Source organism: Lycium ferocissimum, chromosome 3, assembly GCF_029784015.1.
Source record: "Lycium ferocissimum isolate CSIRO_LF1 chromosome 3, AGI_CSIRO_Lferr_CH_V1, whole genome shotgun sequence".
In the NCBI taxonomy this organism is placed as follows: domain Eukaryota; kingdom Viridiplantae; phylum Streptophyta; class Magnoliopsida; order Solanales; family Solanaceae; genus Lycium; species Lycium ferocissimum.
The window spans coordinates 9,522,321-9,542,857 of record NC_081344.1 but is presented as its reverse complement, the minus strand read 5'-3'; the positions used below and the strand labels follow the sequence as shown (position 1 = coordinate 9,542,857).

At 38.4% G+C, this 20,537-nt stretch overlaps 1 protein-coding gene across 1 annotated transcript; it reads left to right on the top strand.

Annotated features, from left to right (window-relative positions):
• The first annotated feature begins 74 nt into the window (after positions 1-74).
• Positions 75-6,761, top strand: LOC132049626 (mitochondrial succinate-fumarate transporter 1). Its single transcript, XM_059440499.1, has 2 exons — positions 75-469; positions 5,886-6,761. Exons 1-2 carry the CDS (start codon positions 77-79, stop codon positions 6,420-6,422), a joined length of 930 nt encoding a protein of 309 aa, XP_059296482.1. The 5' UTR covers positions 75-76; the 3' UTR covers positions 6,423-6,761.
• Positions 6,762-20,537: the final 13,776 nt, after the last annotated feature.

The following is a 20,537-nucleotide window of genomic DNA, read 5'->3' as shown; positions in this document are numbered from 1 at the left end:
CTCATTAAACTCGACTAAATCTGAATAACCCTTCCATTGCAGAGGTCCAATAGACCTCAAAAACGACACCGTTCTAATGGGTGAAGAAAATTCAAAGAAGAAAAAAACAATCCCACCATACATGAAAGCCATATCCGGTTCATTAGGTGGCATAGTTGAAGCCAGTTGTTTACAACCGATTGACGTCATCAAAACCCGGCTTCAACTGGACCGGGCCGGTTCATACAAGGGAATTATCCACTGCGGTACGAACATTGTTACTAACGAAGGTGTAAGGGCTTTATGGAAAGGTTTGACCCCATTTGCTACTCATTTGACTTTAAAATATGCGCTTCGTATGGGTTCAAATGCGGTTTTCCAAACAGCTTTTAAGGATACCGAAACGGGTAAACTTAGCCCCTCGGGTCGGGTCATGGCCGGGTTTGGTGCGGGTGTACTTGAAGCTCTTGTTATTGTAACTCCCTTTGAGGTTTGTTCATTTACATTTTACTCCTTGTTTGGCCCTACATTTTGAAATTTGAGTTCTTGGAGTTGTGTTTCGACATGCATTTTAATTGGAAAAAAAAAAATTGAAGTTTTGTGAGTGCGAAGTTAAATTTTCTCCCAAAATTGTGTCTGAGCCAGTTTTTGGAACTTGAAAATATTTTGAAGATAAATTTTCAAAATCTGATCAAATTTCATGGCCAAACAGAGATTTTGAAGATGATTTTTCGAGCTCTATGGCCAAATGCTAGCTTACTTGTTCAAAAATTCGATCTTTTAAGGCTAATCGTTACTTTAATGGAATTGGATTGTGTTGCTACTTACTTTGTTTAATGCTATGTCTTATGTATTGCTAGTTTGATTTTGTGTCAATCAACATTAGTGGTTTAAAGTAGTTGGTTGGCTGTATGCTCATTTGGTGTTTGTTTTAATGTCTGATACAGTAAATTAGTCTGTCCAGTGTAACTGTGGAAACCAAGTAATTTCTTTTCTAATCTAGATAATTATAAAAGAACTTGTCTGATTAATGGGTAGGTTCAAAATTTATTCTTTTATGGCAAATTATTGCTTTTAGGGAATTGGATTGTATTGCTGCTTACTTTGGTTAATGCTATCTCTTATGTATTGCTTGTTTGAATTTGTATCAATCAACCGGGGTGTGTGGGGGTGTCTCGAACTAGATGGATCGGCTATATGCCCATTTGATGTTTGATTTAATTTCTGCTCCAGTAAATTAGTCTTTGCAGTGTAACTGTGGAACCAAACAAATACTTTCTACTGGTCCTTCCGTCCCAAAATAAGTGTTGGTTTAGCTCATTTCACGCCCATTAAGAGATCAATAAATATAATGTATAGTTTACTAAATTACGCCTCTTTTGACTAATAAATGTTTCTTGAGAATTGAGCACTATTAAGAAGTAGTAGTTCTTCAATAGAGGGGTATATTTGAAAAAAAAAAGTACTAATTTTTTCTTGAATTCCTAAAGCAACTGTTACTTTGGGATATATTTTATTTTCCTAAAGCGACTGGTACTTTGGGACAGATTTTTTCCCCTAAAACAACACTTATTTTGGGACGGAGGGAGTAGATAATTGTTAAGAGCTTGTCTGATTAATAGGTCAGTTGAGACTAGCCAATCACTTGAAGCTTGGTCTCTTTTTGCCCAAGTGTGTTGCTGTTTGCAGGGAGAGATTGCAGCTTGAAGTACCGGCAATATCAAGGAGATGATTTAGGAGGAAGAGATAAGTAAAACTAAAGCTAACCATGAACGACATAGGTAAAAAAAATGTAAATTAATCATATTTACGTAATACTAAAAAGGATGAAAAGAGATTACTTTGTATGCTGAGAGAATTTGACCATAAAACATTTGTCCCTTGGGTTGACAGTGTCCAATTATTGCGTCAATACTAGTAAACGAACTTGACATGCAGAAATGATTGTTGTTGGAGTGATAACAGGTCGCATTCTGCACTTGCTAAAACAGAGTGATTTGACTAGAGGAGAGGGTAAATTACTAACATTTTTTTTTTTGGATCAAGTGCTGCATGTGTTGTCATGATTGCAAATGGCAATTAGAGGCTAATCAACTTGGTACACCAAATTTTAGTAGGGTGTTTATCTGTCAAGGTGGTTTTCATTCACTCACTTGATTGCGCTGCTAAATACTGCATCTAAGTCATTGGAAATAAGGTTCTCCTCCTTATTGAGATAAAATCTCTAAAATATGAACCAACAAACTGTTTTACTAGTTGAACATGTGTCTTCATTGTGTACTCCGCATTATAACGGTTGCGTGTCTATTCGTACTCAATTCATACTTCTAGCGGGAAAAAAAAACTTAGGGCCAAAACATCCTTTTCAAACCCCAACTATGGTCTCTTTAAGAATGGACTAGGAGGGCCTTTGTCCTACCTTCTCCAAGAACTGAGGTCATGTCCATCGCTCATGTACACTCAACAAAGACACCCGCTTAGAATGTCTTTAAGTTCTCTTGTTTATCTCATTCATTATCAAATTATTTCCATCTCCAATTTAGACCCAATTCGTAACCTTAAAACATAAGGTAGGGCAAGTAACTGAACGATATACTTGAAGAGTTTATCCACATAGTGGAAGAACATTCCAATTATCCATGTATTTATTTCAAACACATCCATGAATAATTTAACCCAGAAGGAGTGATAGATCAGGATGTGGTTAAACATCACATGGTCTGTCGACGCTATATATGGTGACCTTAGCTAACTTATGTGATTTCCAGTTGATCAAGCACACTTTGCTAATAAATGGCCTATCATATGTTGTTAGGTAGTTGGAACAATTTTCTATGGGAAGGGGCCTTCTCCTGAAAAAGGAAGGATAAAAGCCTTCCTAATGTCGTTAAAAATGAACTTATAGTATGATAGATGGTGCGCCCAGGGCTTTGTATAGTGGTTTGTGTGTTAGGTGTTCGTCACTGTTTCGGACCCTGCCGTAGACAAAAACTCAGTATTTGAGTGAAGGGTAGAGGGGCAGGCCCATTATCCATCGAGTTTTGAACCATTTGCTACTGGTCATAAGGTATTTCTCAGTAAAGAAAGGATGATAATAGTAATGTTTTGTTAGCTTGATAATTCTTATTCAAAAACTGGGATTTCCTAGCACTACTGTGGACAAAGCAATTGTAATACTAATGTATGTTGTAGGAATGTTGTAGGCCATTCAAATTAAAAGATATGCACAGAAGTATTAGCAGTTCTGCTGTTATTGTTTCTGTTTAGTGTTGATCAACTGTCCAATGTGTTGAAGGTGGTCATAAAGTGCCGAAGCAGGCAAGAGTATTTCCAAGTCACCAAGAGAGAAGGTGTCCTTAGTTAAGTGGAGTTTACAATATGATAAAGGGCTTAAGAGCTTACCCCATGCATGAAGTGCTCCCTAGATAGCGCGGGGTTAGGGGTAGAATGGGTCTATGCCATACTTTATCTTCTCCTTGGTAAGATAGGTTGAACCACTAAGATGAGGCTAGGAGAAAAAAGCTTTGGAATAGTGCTTCACAAGTTACTAGAGTGAGAGACCAAAGTTGAGATATGCATATGAAGCTCTAGTGGAGGATGTCCGAGTAGAACACTAGGTTGGATTGGGATTTTTTTTTTTTTTTTTTTTTTGTGAGGAAATAGAGTAAGATCACTGAGCTGAAAGCTTATGCCATGGCTACAACACAGCAAAAAAAAGAGCAGCCCGGTGCACTAAGCTCCCGCTATGCGCGGGGGGTCGGGAAGGGCCGGACCACGTGGTCTATTGTGCGCCGGCCCTTGCCGCATTTCGCAAGAGGTTTTCATGGCTCGAACCCGTGATCTCCTGGTCACATGGCAACAACTTTACCAGTTACGCCAAGGCCCCCCTTTAACACAGCAAAGAGCTGAAAAAATTGAACACAAGAACATACCCAGTATAATCCCACCATGTGGGGTCTGGGGAGGTAGAGTGTACGCAGGCCTTACCCCTACCTTTTAAACGCAGGGAGGCTGTTTCCGATAGACCCCCGACTCAAAGTGAGATATAAAAAGTATTAGTAATAATAGATAGTGGTAATAAGCTGAAATAGCAGAAATATAATAGGATGGCGTAGTAAAAGAAACAATTAGATAGTTCTAGAGGTAATAACAAGCAATCCAAAGCAGTGTAGAAAGGCATGGCAAAATACTATCGAAATATAAGGACATACAAGAGTAATACTACGACTACTAGTATGCACGGATAAGTAAGACAACACTCAAATTACTAACCCTCTACCCTAATCCGTGCCCTCCGTATTCTCCTATCTAAGGTCATGTCCTCGGTAAGTCGGACCTGAGCCATGTCCTGTCTAATCACCTCTCCCCAATACTTCTTAGGCCTACCTCTACCTCTCCTAAAACCATCCCTAGCCAGCCTCTCACACCTCCGTACTGGGGCATACCCACATCTCCTCTGCACAAGTCCGAACCATCTCAATCTCGCTTTCCGCATCTTATCCTCCACAGAGGCCACTCCCATCTTGTCCCGGATATCTTCATTTCTTATCCTATCTCTCCTAGTATGCCCACACATCCATCGCAGCATCCGCATCTCCGCGACTTTTGTCTTCTGAACGTGAGAGTTCTTGACTGACCAACACTCTGCCCCATACAACATAGATGGTCTAACCACCACCCTATAGAAATTGCCTTTAAGTTTTGGTGATACCTTCTTATCACATAAGACTGCGGATGCAAGAAGTTCTACAGAGTACATTGGAAAAAAAAATGCTATCACAAAATGTCGAGCAATTCACAATGCTGGTAGATTGAGAAGAATTAGGGAGTGCAACACAGGACCAGTTTATTGCTTTTCCACGTAATGTTCCTTTTAGGTGGTGAAAAGTATCATTCATTAATTTGTTAGTTGGTGTGAAGACTCCTATAAATAGCTTAGATTACATCTGGTGATTCATTTATGTGAAAAAAGAATATGATGATAGAGGCAATAAAGAGAGGACGAATGCTATTTATTGTACAATGGTATGTTAGCCAACTGATCCAATTTCAAAAAGAAAGTAGTGGAACTTTGATCAAGAGATAATACCATAGTAGCCTTCTCTTCCATTTAAGTTACACACTGGATCATTTTTTGAATTGTGATGCTGAATGCAAATCTAACAATGGAAAAACTTGGTTTGGTTGCGCCCAAGCGCTTGAAAGTTCTGTAACATGTTCAGCTGACATTTAGTTTGAACAGATTTTGCAAAAGCAAATTGGAAGAAATTTGCCTCACTGAGATACATCGAACCTGTCCAGGCTTCCTCGGGGTTTTTATTAATTTATATGATAACCATCAAGTTAAAAGAAATTACTGTCCAAAAAGTTGTAGATTATATTCTTAAAGTAGATGTTGTTCCTGGGTAAAAGGGCTAAGTTTATCGTGGACAGAGCTGCTCATATTGCACTACAAATTTGATATTATCTTGTGAATGGAAAAGATAGCTGAGTTGATGGTGATGGATACCTAGTTGTTTATCAAGTGTGGAAGGGTCCTAAAAGGATGCTCTGGAAATGTTTGAACGGGATACTTATCTCCTTTCTTAGCTGAGATGCTTTAACCTTTTATGGGTGCTTACAAAATGCTTGTGTTGCACTTTTTATGTGTTTCATGTTTTTATACATAAGTCTTTAAAAGGTAATGAAAGCTTCTGTAAAATGATTAAACTCTGCTTGTTGAGCTGTGTTTACTTTCATTCTCCGACTGATGCTAGGCTTGAAGTGGAATACCTATTCACTGTTCCAATAATATTTGGCATACTAACATTAACATCTCTAAAATGGCACAGTATAAGTAGAGATAGATTTTTGAAAGGAAATTCAGCATATATAACTAAACGGTTGTCAAACATTGATCAATGCAGGTGGTGAAGATTAGACTACAGCAGCAGAGAGGATTAAGCCCTGAGCTTCTGCGATACAAGGGACCCATACATTGTGCTCGTTTGATTGTTCGTGAAGAAGGCATTCTGGGTCTCTGGGCAGGTGCTGCCCCAACTGTTATGCGCAATGGCACGAATCAGGCCGCAATGTTTACAGCCAAGAATGCATTTGACTCAATGTTATGGAAGAAAACTGAAGGTGATGGAACAGTTCTTCAGCCATGGCAGTCTATGATATCAGGATTCCTAGCAGGGACAGCTGGTCCCATATGCACTGGTCCATTTGATGTTGTGAAAACAAGGCTCATGGCTCAGAGTAAATCCGGGGGCGAGTTGAAGTACAGAGGAATGTTTCACGCCATCTCAACAATATATACAGAAGAAGGATTGCGTGCCTTGTGGAAGGGACTAATTCCCCGGCTCATGAGGATCCCACCTGGCCAGGCGATTATGTGGGCTGTGGCTGACCAAATAATTGGCTTTTACGAGAAGGCATATTTAACAAATGCACCTTTATAGGCTTTGTTCTGGTTCTTAGTTCATTTTTCTGCAGAAGCTCGGCAAGTTTTACCCTTTATAGTTCCTTTAGCTATTAATTGAAGGCGAAAAGAAGATGGCGCTAAACTATAGCCACATTCTACTGAGATGCCGCAACCTTAACAATGTTCTTATGGACTACCTCCATCTTTACATGCCGGGGAACTGAGTTTTGGAGTAAAATTAAAATCCTTGAAGCCTCTTTTTGATGTGTGTGAGGATGGAAATCCTAACTGGTCAGGCTGAAGTGCTTGAGAACATTCTTATTTTTAACCTTGTCAAAAGAAAAAAATAAAACATTTTTAACCTTTTATTTTATTTTGGTCTCTCTGGTATTCTTCAAAGGGAACTGCAATCTATGTGCTAAACATCAGAGAAGTCTAGTATCACACCTCTATTATATACTGAATTGCGAACTGTAAGGAATCAAATCAATTATTCAGTTTCTAGAACCTGATAGTTGTGATTGCTATACAGATATACATAATTCTTTGAATACTAGTCGCAGTAGGCTCGTTCTAAGCCCGGGCCCAAACTCAAGATTTAAATATAATATGTAATATTTCTTAAATAAGTATTTTGTGTTATATTTTTCTATCACATAAATAATTAAATGTAATTGTAGGCTAAACATATCCTGTTGATAATTTTCCATAAATATTAAAAGTCTCTTCGTAATATAATTCGATAATTTTAAAGACAATATATTGACGAGGAAGCACATTTAGTAGAAAAATAGCAAATACCAAAGCGATGCAAGTGATGAGATATTCTATAAACTAACATGATAAATTATATATGATAATTATAAGTAATGAATATTATAAATTAAAAATTATTTTTGTATTTTAATGAATTTGTGAGCATTTGATTTTTATTTATAGATAGAAATAAACTTCTTTTGATTATTTCTTATTTTTCACTCATTATTTTATGCGTCAATTGTTTATGCTAGTTAAATGTGATTTTTAACTTTAGTTTTAGACGAAATTCAAGAAGTGACCTAAATTCATTAAAACGAACCTCAAGAATCAATTTAGCTCTTATTTATATTTTATGCTTAAAAAGTTTAATTCTTGATTAACCAAACAAGAGATTTAAAAGACAATCCGATCTTAATTGATACGCTACCTTTATTTTCAACACTATATCGACACCATGTAATAATTTTAAGCACATATATATGAGCTTGTTAAAGAAGCAAAATTTTGGAGGTTTAAAACAAATAGAGAGTAGAAACATATTTAAATGTAAAGTAAGACCTAATAATGCATCAGTTACATAGGGTTTTGCTAACGTGCACTTCATGCCATGGCTCATCGGAGAAGGAAACAAAATATAACGCAGCAGCCTAAAATTGATACACCAGTACAGCAAATTGATAATCAGCGAATGGTGACTCCAAATTCAGGAATACCTCAAACCCTAGCTCCCATGAACTTGGGGCAGTGGTTGGTGGGGCGGGGTAGTGCTCCAACGATTCTTCAGGCGAATCAATTGAGTTTAGCTCCAATACCAGAACAACCACCGGATACAGAGACAAATACGGAAAATGCTGCTCGAAAACTCACCTACAGCAACATAAAACCATTGGAGACGACGACCGTACCGGAATTGAACCCAGATGGGATAGTGGACACAGAACCCTCTCTAGTGGATGTGCTAAAGGGTCATCGTTCTCAACGATTAGGCAAACAGTTTAATTATTACCCACCATCACTCAGAGACGAACTTAAGGTAGCAAAATTGAGCAAAAAAGGGCTCAATGAACAACGGGAAAAGTGGAGCTCAGCACTCATAGGCTATGTAAGCGGAGGTAAACCCACTTTCAAAGAAATGCTCAAATTTGTCTATGGAGTATGGCACTTTGTAGCGACACCTCAGGTATATGCCCATGACGATGGCTACTTTATATTTCGTTTTGAAGATGATGCTGATAAGGATAAGGTTCTACAATTTGGGCCATTTACTTACAATAATCGTCCTCTCATACTTAAACAATGGACCCCGAATTTCAACTATAAGGCGGAATCTATAAAAGAAATCCCTATATGGGTAACTTTCCCAGGACTTCCTGTTGATTCTTTGGGCTATTGATAATCTGGGAAGAATAGCCAGTACGCTAGGAAAACCAATATGTACGGATAAATTGACTGCCCAAGAGGAGAGGATTGCATATGCAAGAATTCTTATTAAGATGGACATATCCTAACCTCTCCCAGATGAAATTCTCATTGAGGAACCTGGAGGCAAATGCATACTTCAGGAAGTGGACTATGATTGGAGGCCTGACTTTTATAAGACCTGTTTAGAGATAGGTGGTCACAAAGCTTCTTGTCAAACAATGGTGGTGGGGAAACCACAAGCACCAAAGAGACATAAAAGAAACCTACCCACTACTTGGCAACAAAAAGCTCAAGAGGAAGCTTCAATTAGTGACCAACAGCTAGCCCAACAAGCGAACTTGGTAAATGTTCAACCTCAACCAGCTGAGACAAATCAGGAACCTCAACAATCTGAACCAAATCAGGACTTGCAGCTAGCTCAACAAGAGGACTTGGTAAATGTTCAGCCTCAACTGGCTAAGACAAATCAGGAACAAACTGAACTAATTCCAACAGTTGAGCCTTCTCTTATCCTAGTGGAACATGGGACAACTAAACTATCAAGAGAACAGAGGCAAGCTAGAGGCAAGCAAAAACTTGAAGTGGCTCAGAGGAAAGTCAACCCTGAAGAGATGGAACACTTCCTGAGAAGAAATAGGAATGGCACCAGTTAGAATGCAAAATGATTATGTACTACACAATACCAAGGGAGCTAAAGGGACCAACCTCCCTACAAAGAATCCCCCATGATCTTTGGCTTATGGAACATTAGAGGCCTCAACAGGCCATTCAAGCAAAAGGAACTCAAGTCTTTTTGCTGAAAAATAACATAGCCCTCCTAGGCTGTCTTGAGACCAAAGTGAAAGAAGGTAAAGTAGTCAAGGTGAAGAGGAATCTTGGTATTGATTGGGAAGTATATGCAGACTACTCCCAGAACCCAAATGGTAGAATTTGGGTCTGTTGGAGAAGTCAAAATGTTCAAGTACAAATTCATTTTGCCACTCCACAATTAGTACACTGCTTTGTGAAAGATAGGGATACTGATTTTGCTTGCCAAGTCACCTTTGTGTATGGCTTCAACACTATCCCAGAGAGAAGAGACATATGGGAAAAACTGAGGTTAATCAACAACACCATGATCGAACCTTGGATTACACCGGGAGACTTCAATACCATCCTGTCAGTTAATGATAGGATAAATGGTCTTCCACTGAGACTCAAGATTTTCAAGATTGCATTAGTGATACAGGGTTGGGTAAAATTAACAGAAAAGGATATAAGTACTCATGGAGCAATAAAAGAGATGCTGAGGAAAGGATATACAGCCTGATTGACTGGGCTTTTGGTAATGACCTATGGTTTAACAAATACAATAATCTAGAGGCCATTTATCAGAGGCATCAATGTTCAGACCACTCTCCAATCATCCTCAAAACTGAAGTGCTCAGACAGAACCTTCCTAAACCATTTAGACTGTATAATGTCTTGCTCAATCAACAATAGTTTAAAGAAAAAGTTACTGAGACATGGAGGGTGAGTATCTCTGGTTTTGCTATGTTCAGAGTATGGAAGAAACTACAACTGCTGCAACAAGCCACAACGAAGATGAATAAGGAAGTATCATCCTTAGATAGGAAGATTGATGACATTCAGGATAAATTGATCAACATACAGAAGGCACTGCAGTCTGACCTATTCAACAGTCAGTTGATAGCTGAAGAAAGGGATATAATTCTACAACTGGATAGATGGAGCACTATTCATGAACAAGTGTTGAGGCAGAAATCAAGAGCAACGTGGCTAGTTCATGGAGACTCAAACTCAAAGTTTTTCCATGCATCTCTAAAAGCAAGACAGTCCAGGAACAGAATTTCAACCATCTATAATGCTCAAGACATGCTTCTTTCAGAACCCACTTTTGTTCAAAATGAATTCACACAGTTTTTCAAAGGGTTGATGGGTACAACAGCTGATGAGATGCCTTGCCTGGATTTAAACATTGCCAGAGATGGCCCATGCCTCACCTCTGATCAACAACTGCAACTACTAGTACCTATTACCAACAAGGAGATTACATATGCTCTATATGGAATGCCAACAGACAAATCTCCTGGTGTTGATGGATTTCCAGCTGAATTCTTCAAAGAATATTGGGGGACTATTGGTGAGGAGGTAACTAATGCTATTCTTAACTTCTTTGATAATGGAAAATTATTAAAGGAAATCAACACCACCACAGTCACCCTAGTACCTAAAGTAACCAACCCTACCTATGTGAAAGAATTCAGACCCATAGCATGTTGCACTACCCTATACAAACTCATAGCTAGAATCCTCACTCCTAGACTTAAAACAGTAGTGGATTACCTGGTAGGATCCTCTCAGTCTGCATTTATTGAGGGTAGAAACATTCTTGATAATGTTATCATAGCTCATGAGTTAGTGAAAGGGTACTCTCAAAAGGGTGTGTCTCCTAGATGTCTAGTGAAAATAGACATTACGAAAGCTCATGATTACCGGACTCAAAGCAAACAGGAAAAAGAATGGGGGTTCTTGAGGATGGTGCAATTCCGATTGATTCTTTCCGTCTTTATCAAATCAAGTAAGATCGCAATCATATGAAATCCGTAAAGTAATGCATGATAATACATCGGCTTACGAGCCGCTTGCAAAACCGACATACTATATACGTGACTCCGTCTCGCAAAGTCTCTAACATAAATCATTATACCATGACATGGATACTCCGACTCGGCAACACTCGGAAAGAAATGGAGCTCGCCAATCCAGCTGGAACATCTTCTAGCTATATCCTCTACTCATCCGTATACACCTGCGTGGCATGAAACGCAGCGTCCACAAGAAGGGACGTCAGTACGAATAATGTACTGAGTATGTAAGGCATGAATAATATCATAATATAGATATGAAAAGTAACAATGAGTAAGAGAGATAACCTGAACATCTGGATGCCTCATAAGGCGGATGTCATGCATGCTTAGCCCTTTTTAAAAAAAAAAAAAACATTTCATACATATACATAGTAACATGCCCGGCCATAAAGGCTCGGTGTGAAAGTAACATGCCCGGCCATGAAGGCTCGGTGTGATATATAAGTAGTATCATGCCCGGCCATTTAAGGCTCGGTGTTATCATCATTAGCCTGCGTCCAGGCCTCCCGCGTCCGGGGCAATATCATAACATGCCCACTGCAGTGGTGTGCACATCTACGTGCCTGCCCGGCCGACTATAGCGCGGCGCGGTGTGAGAAAATACATACATATATATATATATATAAAGCATGCATAAGAGCCCAATCAAAAGCCACAACTGTATCGGAGTGACGTAAGGTCGGTAACCTCCGATTATATTATGGAATAATTATCGTCGCTTTGTCTCACCTTGAAGGAACAATTAATTTAAGGTGAGACTATCAATGGAGAATAGAACTAAGAGAAAAGTAGAATAAGACCATAAATCTCATAGGGCATCAAGTCATGTATTTTGGAATCTTAAAAGAAATAGTCATCATCCATGAACAAAATTGAGACATCAAGAAATAGTTCAACGTTCTCATATCGTCATCATAATAATATATACTCGGTACATGGAAATCTCTGTGAATAAAATTATCTCATAACAACATGAAATCCGTATGCCTTGGAGCTTGGATAAATAAATCCCTCATGATCATCATCATGGTTATCATATAAGAAATTATTCAACTCTACCATCATAGAAACTTTAAAAGTCATGAATCTCTAACATTCTTGGAAATGAGAGTTTTCATGGAATTCAAGCATAGTTTGGTAAGAAAAGAATCATGCCTTTGGGAGCTCAATAACATCATAAGGATCGCGAGATTCGTGGATTTCTAGCATTTGCGGAAACAATGATATTATGGTACGACATAAAGGTTTATAACGAAAGGATCATGCCTTTAGAAAGAAGGGGACTAGCCTTAACATACCTGGAAGATACTTCTCGATTTCCAACTTATTTCCTGTCTTGCAACTCTCGCTTAAGAATTATTCGTAGCCTCGTAATCTACATATAGAACCATTCATAATATCGTTAGGATCATCGTCATACGCTCGTCTTAAACACTTAATGAAAGTCCTTTTAGATTCCGTCGAAATTCGGGCAAAGCATTTCCCCGTTTACGTGCCTAGCCCGAAATTCCAATTCAACAACCAACAACATCAACAACAAAACCAATAGCAATAACATCATTTCCAACACCAACATATGCCATAAAACAGCCCACACACTTGTTTTCTAAATTTCCCAACCAACCAACTTGGGATACGACTAATTAATAACTTTATTTCCGTAAAGAAGTCGAAATTAATACTAACAACATCAATAACAACATCCTCAACATCCTACAAGATAATTATATGTATTTTCATCCAAATTTCTCTTCAACCCTCAATCCATAAATCAACAACATCAACACAATAAACCATAACCTCTATTCTTGAAATTATTCCTTAATTCATATTGATAGAGAAAGAGATTCAATGATTCATACCTTATTTTTATGAAGGTAGCAAAATCTTCATCATTTTCTTGTCCCCAAGATAACTCCAACACCAAACGAAATTATAATCGCGTCTACGCGTTGCCCGGACCTCGATTGATATTCGTACTTGAAATTTTGCTCAAAATCTTCACTTTTTGTGATGTATAAGCTCCCTTTTGTTGCTGAATTTTCTGGAACATTGGAGCATTTTTTTGATGATGAAAAATGGGGTTTTAACCCTTTTATATAAGGGGTCGGCATCACCGTAGCTACGTATCGTAGCTGAGCGTAGCGTATGTGCGGTCTTTGTTTCTGCTTCATCAGCTCAGTTTGTAACGTCTATAATTCTCTACTCCGATGTCCTATCGACGAACGGTTTATTGCATTACAAACTAGACTCGACGAGCTTCATTTTAGGCTTTGGTTTCACCTTAAAACTCCATATATACTAGGAGATATGCGCCTCCAAAGTTGACTAAAAATCCGTCCAGCATTTCTCAAATTTTCGTCGAACTTATTTCTCTTCAAGTTATTCGACCTCGAAATATTCCGAAACTCTCCATACATGATATTTATCAACTATTATACTAATAATGGCCATGTTCTCGTGTCTCAAAATAGTCTTTCCCGACTACGACTTACGAGATTGTAATTCATCCTTTTACTTCGTTGTTACGTACTTTCCATGGCTTGTGCCTTTCAAAACATCATGGGACGTCTCCGACACTCCATTACTACGGTGAGGTACATGTCATACTCATGCTCTGAAAATGCGGGGTATAACATCCTCCCCCCCCTTTAAAAACATTCGTCCTCGAATGTTGAGGCAGAGTTCGCTTCAAGGTAGATATCAATGTTTTTACCTGTATTTGTCGCATTTACCTTACTTACTTGCAGCCTTACTTGCTCGTTAAAACCGAACTTACCCGAATTATGTAATCTATTCTTCTTCTTTTGTAGCCAAGATTACGCCTGTACTCAAGGTCATCCCTTTTTCTTATTACTTGTCTGTCCACTAACTCTCCATGCTTTATCGCGTTCATTGTCTCTTCGGCTTTCGTTGTTCACATTCTTGTATGCCCTTTTCATGCCGTGATTACTACATACTTTTATCTAATTTTTTGATGCCATCTTCCTCTTTATTTAGAAATTTTGTTGTTCTTCAATCCTCCGTATTTTTCTTAAACATATATCCCAAGCCTTTATCTCCTTGGAGTTGACTTATTCTTATTCTTACTTCCTTAAACATCACCTCTGATCACATTTAGCACCCTTTGCTTTCTATAGCAAGCTTGAATTAATTCTTGCGATACTTTATCCTTCAACTAATTTAACACCGCAATGCCTCGCTTAATTTCTCTTTCCTTCAATTGGACTTCTGGTAGTTGGCTAACTAATGATAATTCTTGTACTTATATCAAAAACATCTCAAAACTCTTCTTTAATAATCCATTTCCTTCAATTTACTCTTAAAGTTTCTGATCCTTAGTTCAGCTAATAAATTAGGGGTGAATCCAAAAGTTTGTCGAAAAATAACCAAGATTCTTAATCACGCGTCGAATTCAGATCTTTTCATTCTTGCTTTTGTCTGTAACCTTCATTTGTCCCTTTTCCAATAAGAGCCATCATACTGCTTGCTCCACGAGGTTTCATTGTCACCCGATGGATCTAATCAAACGTGATATCCTTTGATCATTTCCTTTGGATTTCTCCTTTTTCTTTTAACCTTTGCCGACTATCGCTTAATAAGTCTTTCCCATAGTTTGAGGCTATTGTCTGTCATTTCGATTTGTCAATCAAGCGAACCTCTTAATTCCTTAAATGTCCATCTCTTTTAATTATATCCTTGGATCCTTTTCTTGTGATCTTGTCGTCACCTACTTCCACGACTTCACCTTCCGTTGGCTTAGTTCCTTTATTTCACAGCCCTTTATTTCTCTGCTAATTGGCAACTTTCTTATTTAGCTGCGGCACTTTTCCTTGCTTGCTTCTCTAGTGATACTTTATATTCATATCATTCCATCTTCTTTTTAATGCTTTTGTCGTACTTCTTAATTCCTAACCATGTCATCATAGTTCCACCTATGGTATCGCCCGAATGGCTTGCAATAGTATTTTCCTTGCTAATGGCTTATTAGTCTCATTAATTACTTTACTTCGGATTACTCATCCAATGCGTCGAAAATACCATAGCTAAGGGATTTGTATTCAAATGAGACTCAATTCAACCATATACAACAATCCTCGGCACCATTCCTTATATGCTTGCATATAATATTGTCTTGTCATCGTTGTTATCCCCTATCGCAAGATTATACTTGCAACATACTAATCCACTATTCAAATTATTTTCAAATCCTTGTTTGAATCTTTCCTCCCATTTCCTTCTCCTCTAATCTGAACATCATTACCGAATAACTCATAATCCGGAGACTAAAATAAAATCTTGCTTAATCATCACTTCCTTTCAATACAAGTGTGCTTCCCTCTTTGAGTCCTTGGCTTTTCCTATACCCGGCTAATTGAGACTTAACTAGCTTCCATTACTCTTCAAATATTTATTGTCGTCTCCGCACCATTTTACTAGCCATTCTATCAGACGATCATTCATATGGTCCCGTAACACATACTCTCGCAATTCAATATAAACGGTGACTTACGATTTCACGGCGCAGGAGATATTTTCAAACCTCAGGTAGTACTGCTGTCGTGCTATCCATAAGCATACTGTCTTTCTTTCTTTTGACGATCATTGCGATTCTTATAAGTATTTCTCTTTTAAATCTCTCATCTCTTCCAACGCCGCGATTTTTCTTTAGTAGTCCCGTCTGTTCCGATACTTATCCTTGATCACTTGTAGGCATTTTCACTTCCTTCATTACCTTTTCGGGGTGCTTCTGTTGCATATTTACTTGTAACAAAATTTCTCTGGTATGAGCGATTCGAACCATAGCCCGGGACACAACGTATTATATTTGACAAAAACTTATTTCTTTCGATTTACTCAACCTCCATTATCTTGTCATGCCTTCTTTCCCTGTCTCGTTTCATAATATACATGAATTTAGTCCAATTTCACTTTTCCTTTTGCACACCCTTGCTATATTAGTTCCTTTCGAATTTTGACTCCTTCAAGCTGGTACATTTCTTTCTTCCGTACTTGGAATCATTCTAATTCGTCTAATAATGTTGTCATATACCAGTAACATTCGAGTATTGATTGTCTATGGTAGTCAATTGGCCGAGCCTAGCGATCCTTCAACTCCTCTGGTCCATGTAATGTCAGAGTCACCCTCATCGCATGGTCTGACTTATTTCTCTTTTGCTAATTGAATTCTTGTATCAAGTCAAATATCCACATATTTTGGACACAATTCAAATCACTTCCTTCTTTTATGCCGTAGAATAGTGCATTACATTCATTCATACGTATATACCATTATGGGTCTGGACCGAAAAAAAAGGGTCCGCCTTTCTTCCGCGATGCGAAGAAGGAAAGCACAACGTTCGGGACCTTCCGCTTTCCTTCCGCGATGCGGACGTAAAGCGCAACTTCATTCTGTGCAGGTCTCCGCTTTTCTTCCGCGATGCGGACGAAAAGCGAGAAGCCCTGAAGCCTTCCGCTTTCCTTCCGCGATGCGGGCGGAAAGCGCAATGCCCTGAAGCTTTCTGCGCAGAACTCTGTTTTCTTCCGCAGCGATGTTCTGAGGCTGATTTTTGAATGAGAAATTAAGGATCTGATTCTTGGCCTTTCGAGTAACACAAGATCATAACCTCTGAATTGCTTATGGAATTCGTATCGAATCCAAAGGAATAATCGATGATGAGTAAAATAGTATTTCAAGAATCAATCAAATGGCAAGACATTAAGATTCGAAATACAAGGCATGGGAATAGACTGGATTTGTTATAGAGTGCTCATGTTCATGTTCTAGCCGGGTTCACGCCAAAGAAGGGAGGGAACGAACACCTCACATACCTTACAACCAAGTTTGTCCTTCGCCCGAGCCTATATGTATCGAGGAATATATCATTAATCATACTTTCATCACCTTTTCATCAACTTATAAACACTCTTAGACGTCCTTTTCTTTCTTTCTTCGTTCATTTCTTACTCCCCTTTACGATACTATAGCTTGCTCATCTGTATGTTTATTTCTCGTATTGTCATCTTGAAGGTCCTCTTAGATTTCCATTGCTCTTAAAAGGGCTCCTTTCCCGTTTGCCACTTAACAATATCTACTTAGAAGTTTTGTAGATCATTCCACAAGGAGTACAAACCCATCTTAATCTCGTATATATTTATATATACTTCTGAATGGAACTTTCCCGTACTTGTTAACTTCCTTCCCATATCAATATCTCTTTGTTACCACTCACTAGCCAATCTAATCTATAAATCGTAATACTGCATTTGAGTTCCTGATGTCAACTTCCTTTATGTTTCCAATAGGTCCCATAACTGTTCCTTCAATGAACGGCTAATGGTCACATTTTCATTTTACTCTTTCTTTATTGACACGCAAACAATTCAATTTGAATAAAATTTCGGCAGAGTTTCCTCTATAATTCATACTACCTCATTCCTGCACACACATAAAAATTTTAAAACACATCCAATGCTCTACAGAGTAATCACAAATACCATAATATCTTGCTCAAGTTCTTATATCAACATTTATCCATGTTAATGAAACAGGAAACATACCTTTCAATGGAATGACTTCAATTCGAAGCAATTTCCTCGTAGTGACATAATCAACTCGCTTATCCGTGATCAAAGCATTCAATTAGAATCGGGATGTCATATCCTATGATTTAGCTCTATGGCACGATCTAAGATAAGAAAGAAAGGTCAATAGTTCCTAAATGCCCTGTGAGCCTCTTTTTTATAAGTGTGGCGCGCTTCACACCCATAAACAAGACTCTACTGGACACGACTTTGCAGACAACCCCTAGGACGAACTGCTCTGATACCAATTTGTCACACCCCAATCCTGATAGGGTATGATGGGCACCCGACCCTTACTTAGAGTCGAGCGAACCCACTGGCTCTCGTTATACTCATAGTCTCATTGGGCCCTTAAAGTATGGAATGAAATGCATGATGAAAGTTTTTTCAGAAAAACATTCTTTCCGTCTTTATCAAATCAAGTAACATCTGTAATCATATGAAATCTGTAAAGTAATGCATGATAATACATCGCTTACATGCAGCCGCTTGCAAAACCGACATACTATATACGTGACTGCGTCCGCAAAGTCTCTAACATAAATCATTATACCATGACATGGATACTCTGACTCGGCCACACTCCGGAAAGAAATGGAGCTTGCCAATCCAGCTGGAACATCTTCTAGCTATATCCTCTACTCATTCGTATACCCCTGCGTGGCATGAAACGCAGCGTCCACAAGAAGGGACGTCGCACGAATAATGTACCGAGTATGTAAGGCATGAATAATAACATAATATAGATATGAAAAGTAACAATGAGTAAGAGAGATAACCCGAACATCCGGATGCCTCATAAGGCGGATGTCATGCATGCTTAGCCTTTTTAAAAAAACATTTCATACATATACATAGTAACATGCCGGCCATAAAGGCTCGGTGTGAAAGTAACATGCCCGGCCATGAAGGCTCGGTGTGATATATAAGTAGTATCATGCCCGGCCATTTAAGGCTCGGTGTTATCATCATTAGCCCGCGTCCGTGCCTCCCGCGTCCGGGCAATATCATAACATGCCCACCTGGGCGTGTGCACATCTACGTGCCTCGCCCGCCGACTATAGCGCGGCGCGGTGTGAGAAAATACATACATATATATATAAGCATGCATAAGAGCCCAATCAAAAGCCACAATCAGATCGGAGTGACGTAAGGTCGGAACCTCCGATTATATTATGGAATAATCATCGTCGCTTTGTCTCACCTTGAAGGAACAATTAATTTAAGGTGAGACTATCAATGGAGAATAGAACTAAGAGAAAACGTAGAATAAGACCATAAATCTCATAGGGCATCAAGTCATGTACTTTTGGAATCTTAAAAGAAATAGTCATCTTCCATGAACAAAATTGAGACATCAAGAAATGGTTCAACGTTCTCATAACGTCATCATAATAATATATAGCTCGTAAACATGGAAATCTTCTGAATAAAATTATCTCATAATAACATGAAATCCGTATCTTTTGGACATGATCATCATCATGGTTATCATATAAGAAGTTATTCAATCTACCATCATAGAAACTTTAAAAGTCATAATCTCAACCTTTGAAAGTTTTTGGAATTCAAGCATAGTTTGGAGAAAAGGATTATGGATTGGGAGCTCAATAACATCATGGATCGCGAGATTCGTGGATTTCTACTTTTGAAACAAGGAAAATATGGAAACACATAAAGGTTTATAACGAAAGGATCATGCCTTTAGAAAGAAGGGGACTAGCCTTAACATACCCGGAAGATAAATTCTCGATTTCCAACTTATTTCCCGTCTTGCAACTCGCTTAAGAATTATTCGTAGCCTCGTAATCTACATATAGAACCATTCATAATATCGTTAGGATCATCGTCATACGCTCGTCTTAAACACTTAATGAAAGTCCTTTTAGATTCTGTCGAAATTCGGGCAGCATTTCCCCTGTTTATGTGCCTAGCCCGAAATTCCAATTCAACAACCAACAACATCAACAACAAAACCAATAGCAATAACATCATTTCCAACACCAACATATGCCATAAAACAGCCCACACACTGTTTTCTAAATTTCTCAACCAACCAACTTGGGATACGACTAATTAATAACTTTATTTCCGTAAAGAAGTCGAAGTTAACACTAACAACATCAATAACAACATCCTCAACATTCTACAAGATAATTATATATAGATTTTATCCAAAATTCTCTTCAAGCCTCAATCCATAATTCAACAACATCAACACAACAAACTATAACTCTATTCTTGCAATTATTCCTTAATCAAACTTGATAGAGAAAGAAATTCAATGATTCATACCTGTATTTACTAAAGTGGCAAGATATTCTATATCCACTTGTTTCAAGCTCATTCCGTCGCAAAACGAATTTATAATTCGCGCCTACGCGTTCCCGGACTCGATTAGTATTTCGTAGCTTGAATTTCACTCAAAATCCTCACTTTTATGTGGGATTTAAGACCTTTTTGTGTGCAGAATTTTCTGGAAATTTTGGACCATTTTTATGATGAAAAATGGGGGTTTTGACCCTTTTATAATAAGTTGGGTCGGTTCATCGTAGCTACGATAGTGTAACTGTAGCAATACTGTTGCGGTGCTGTTTCTGCGCGCGATTCAGTTTGTAACGTCTATAATTCTCTACTCCGATGTCCTATCGATGAGCGGTTTGTTGCATTACAAATTAGACTCGACGAACTTCATTTTAGGCTTTTGAAACACCTTAAAACTACATATATACTAT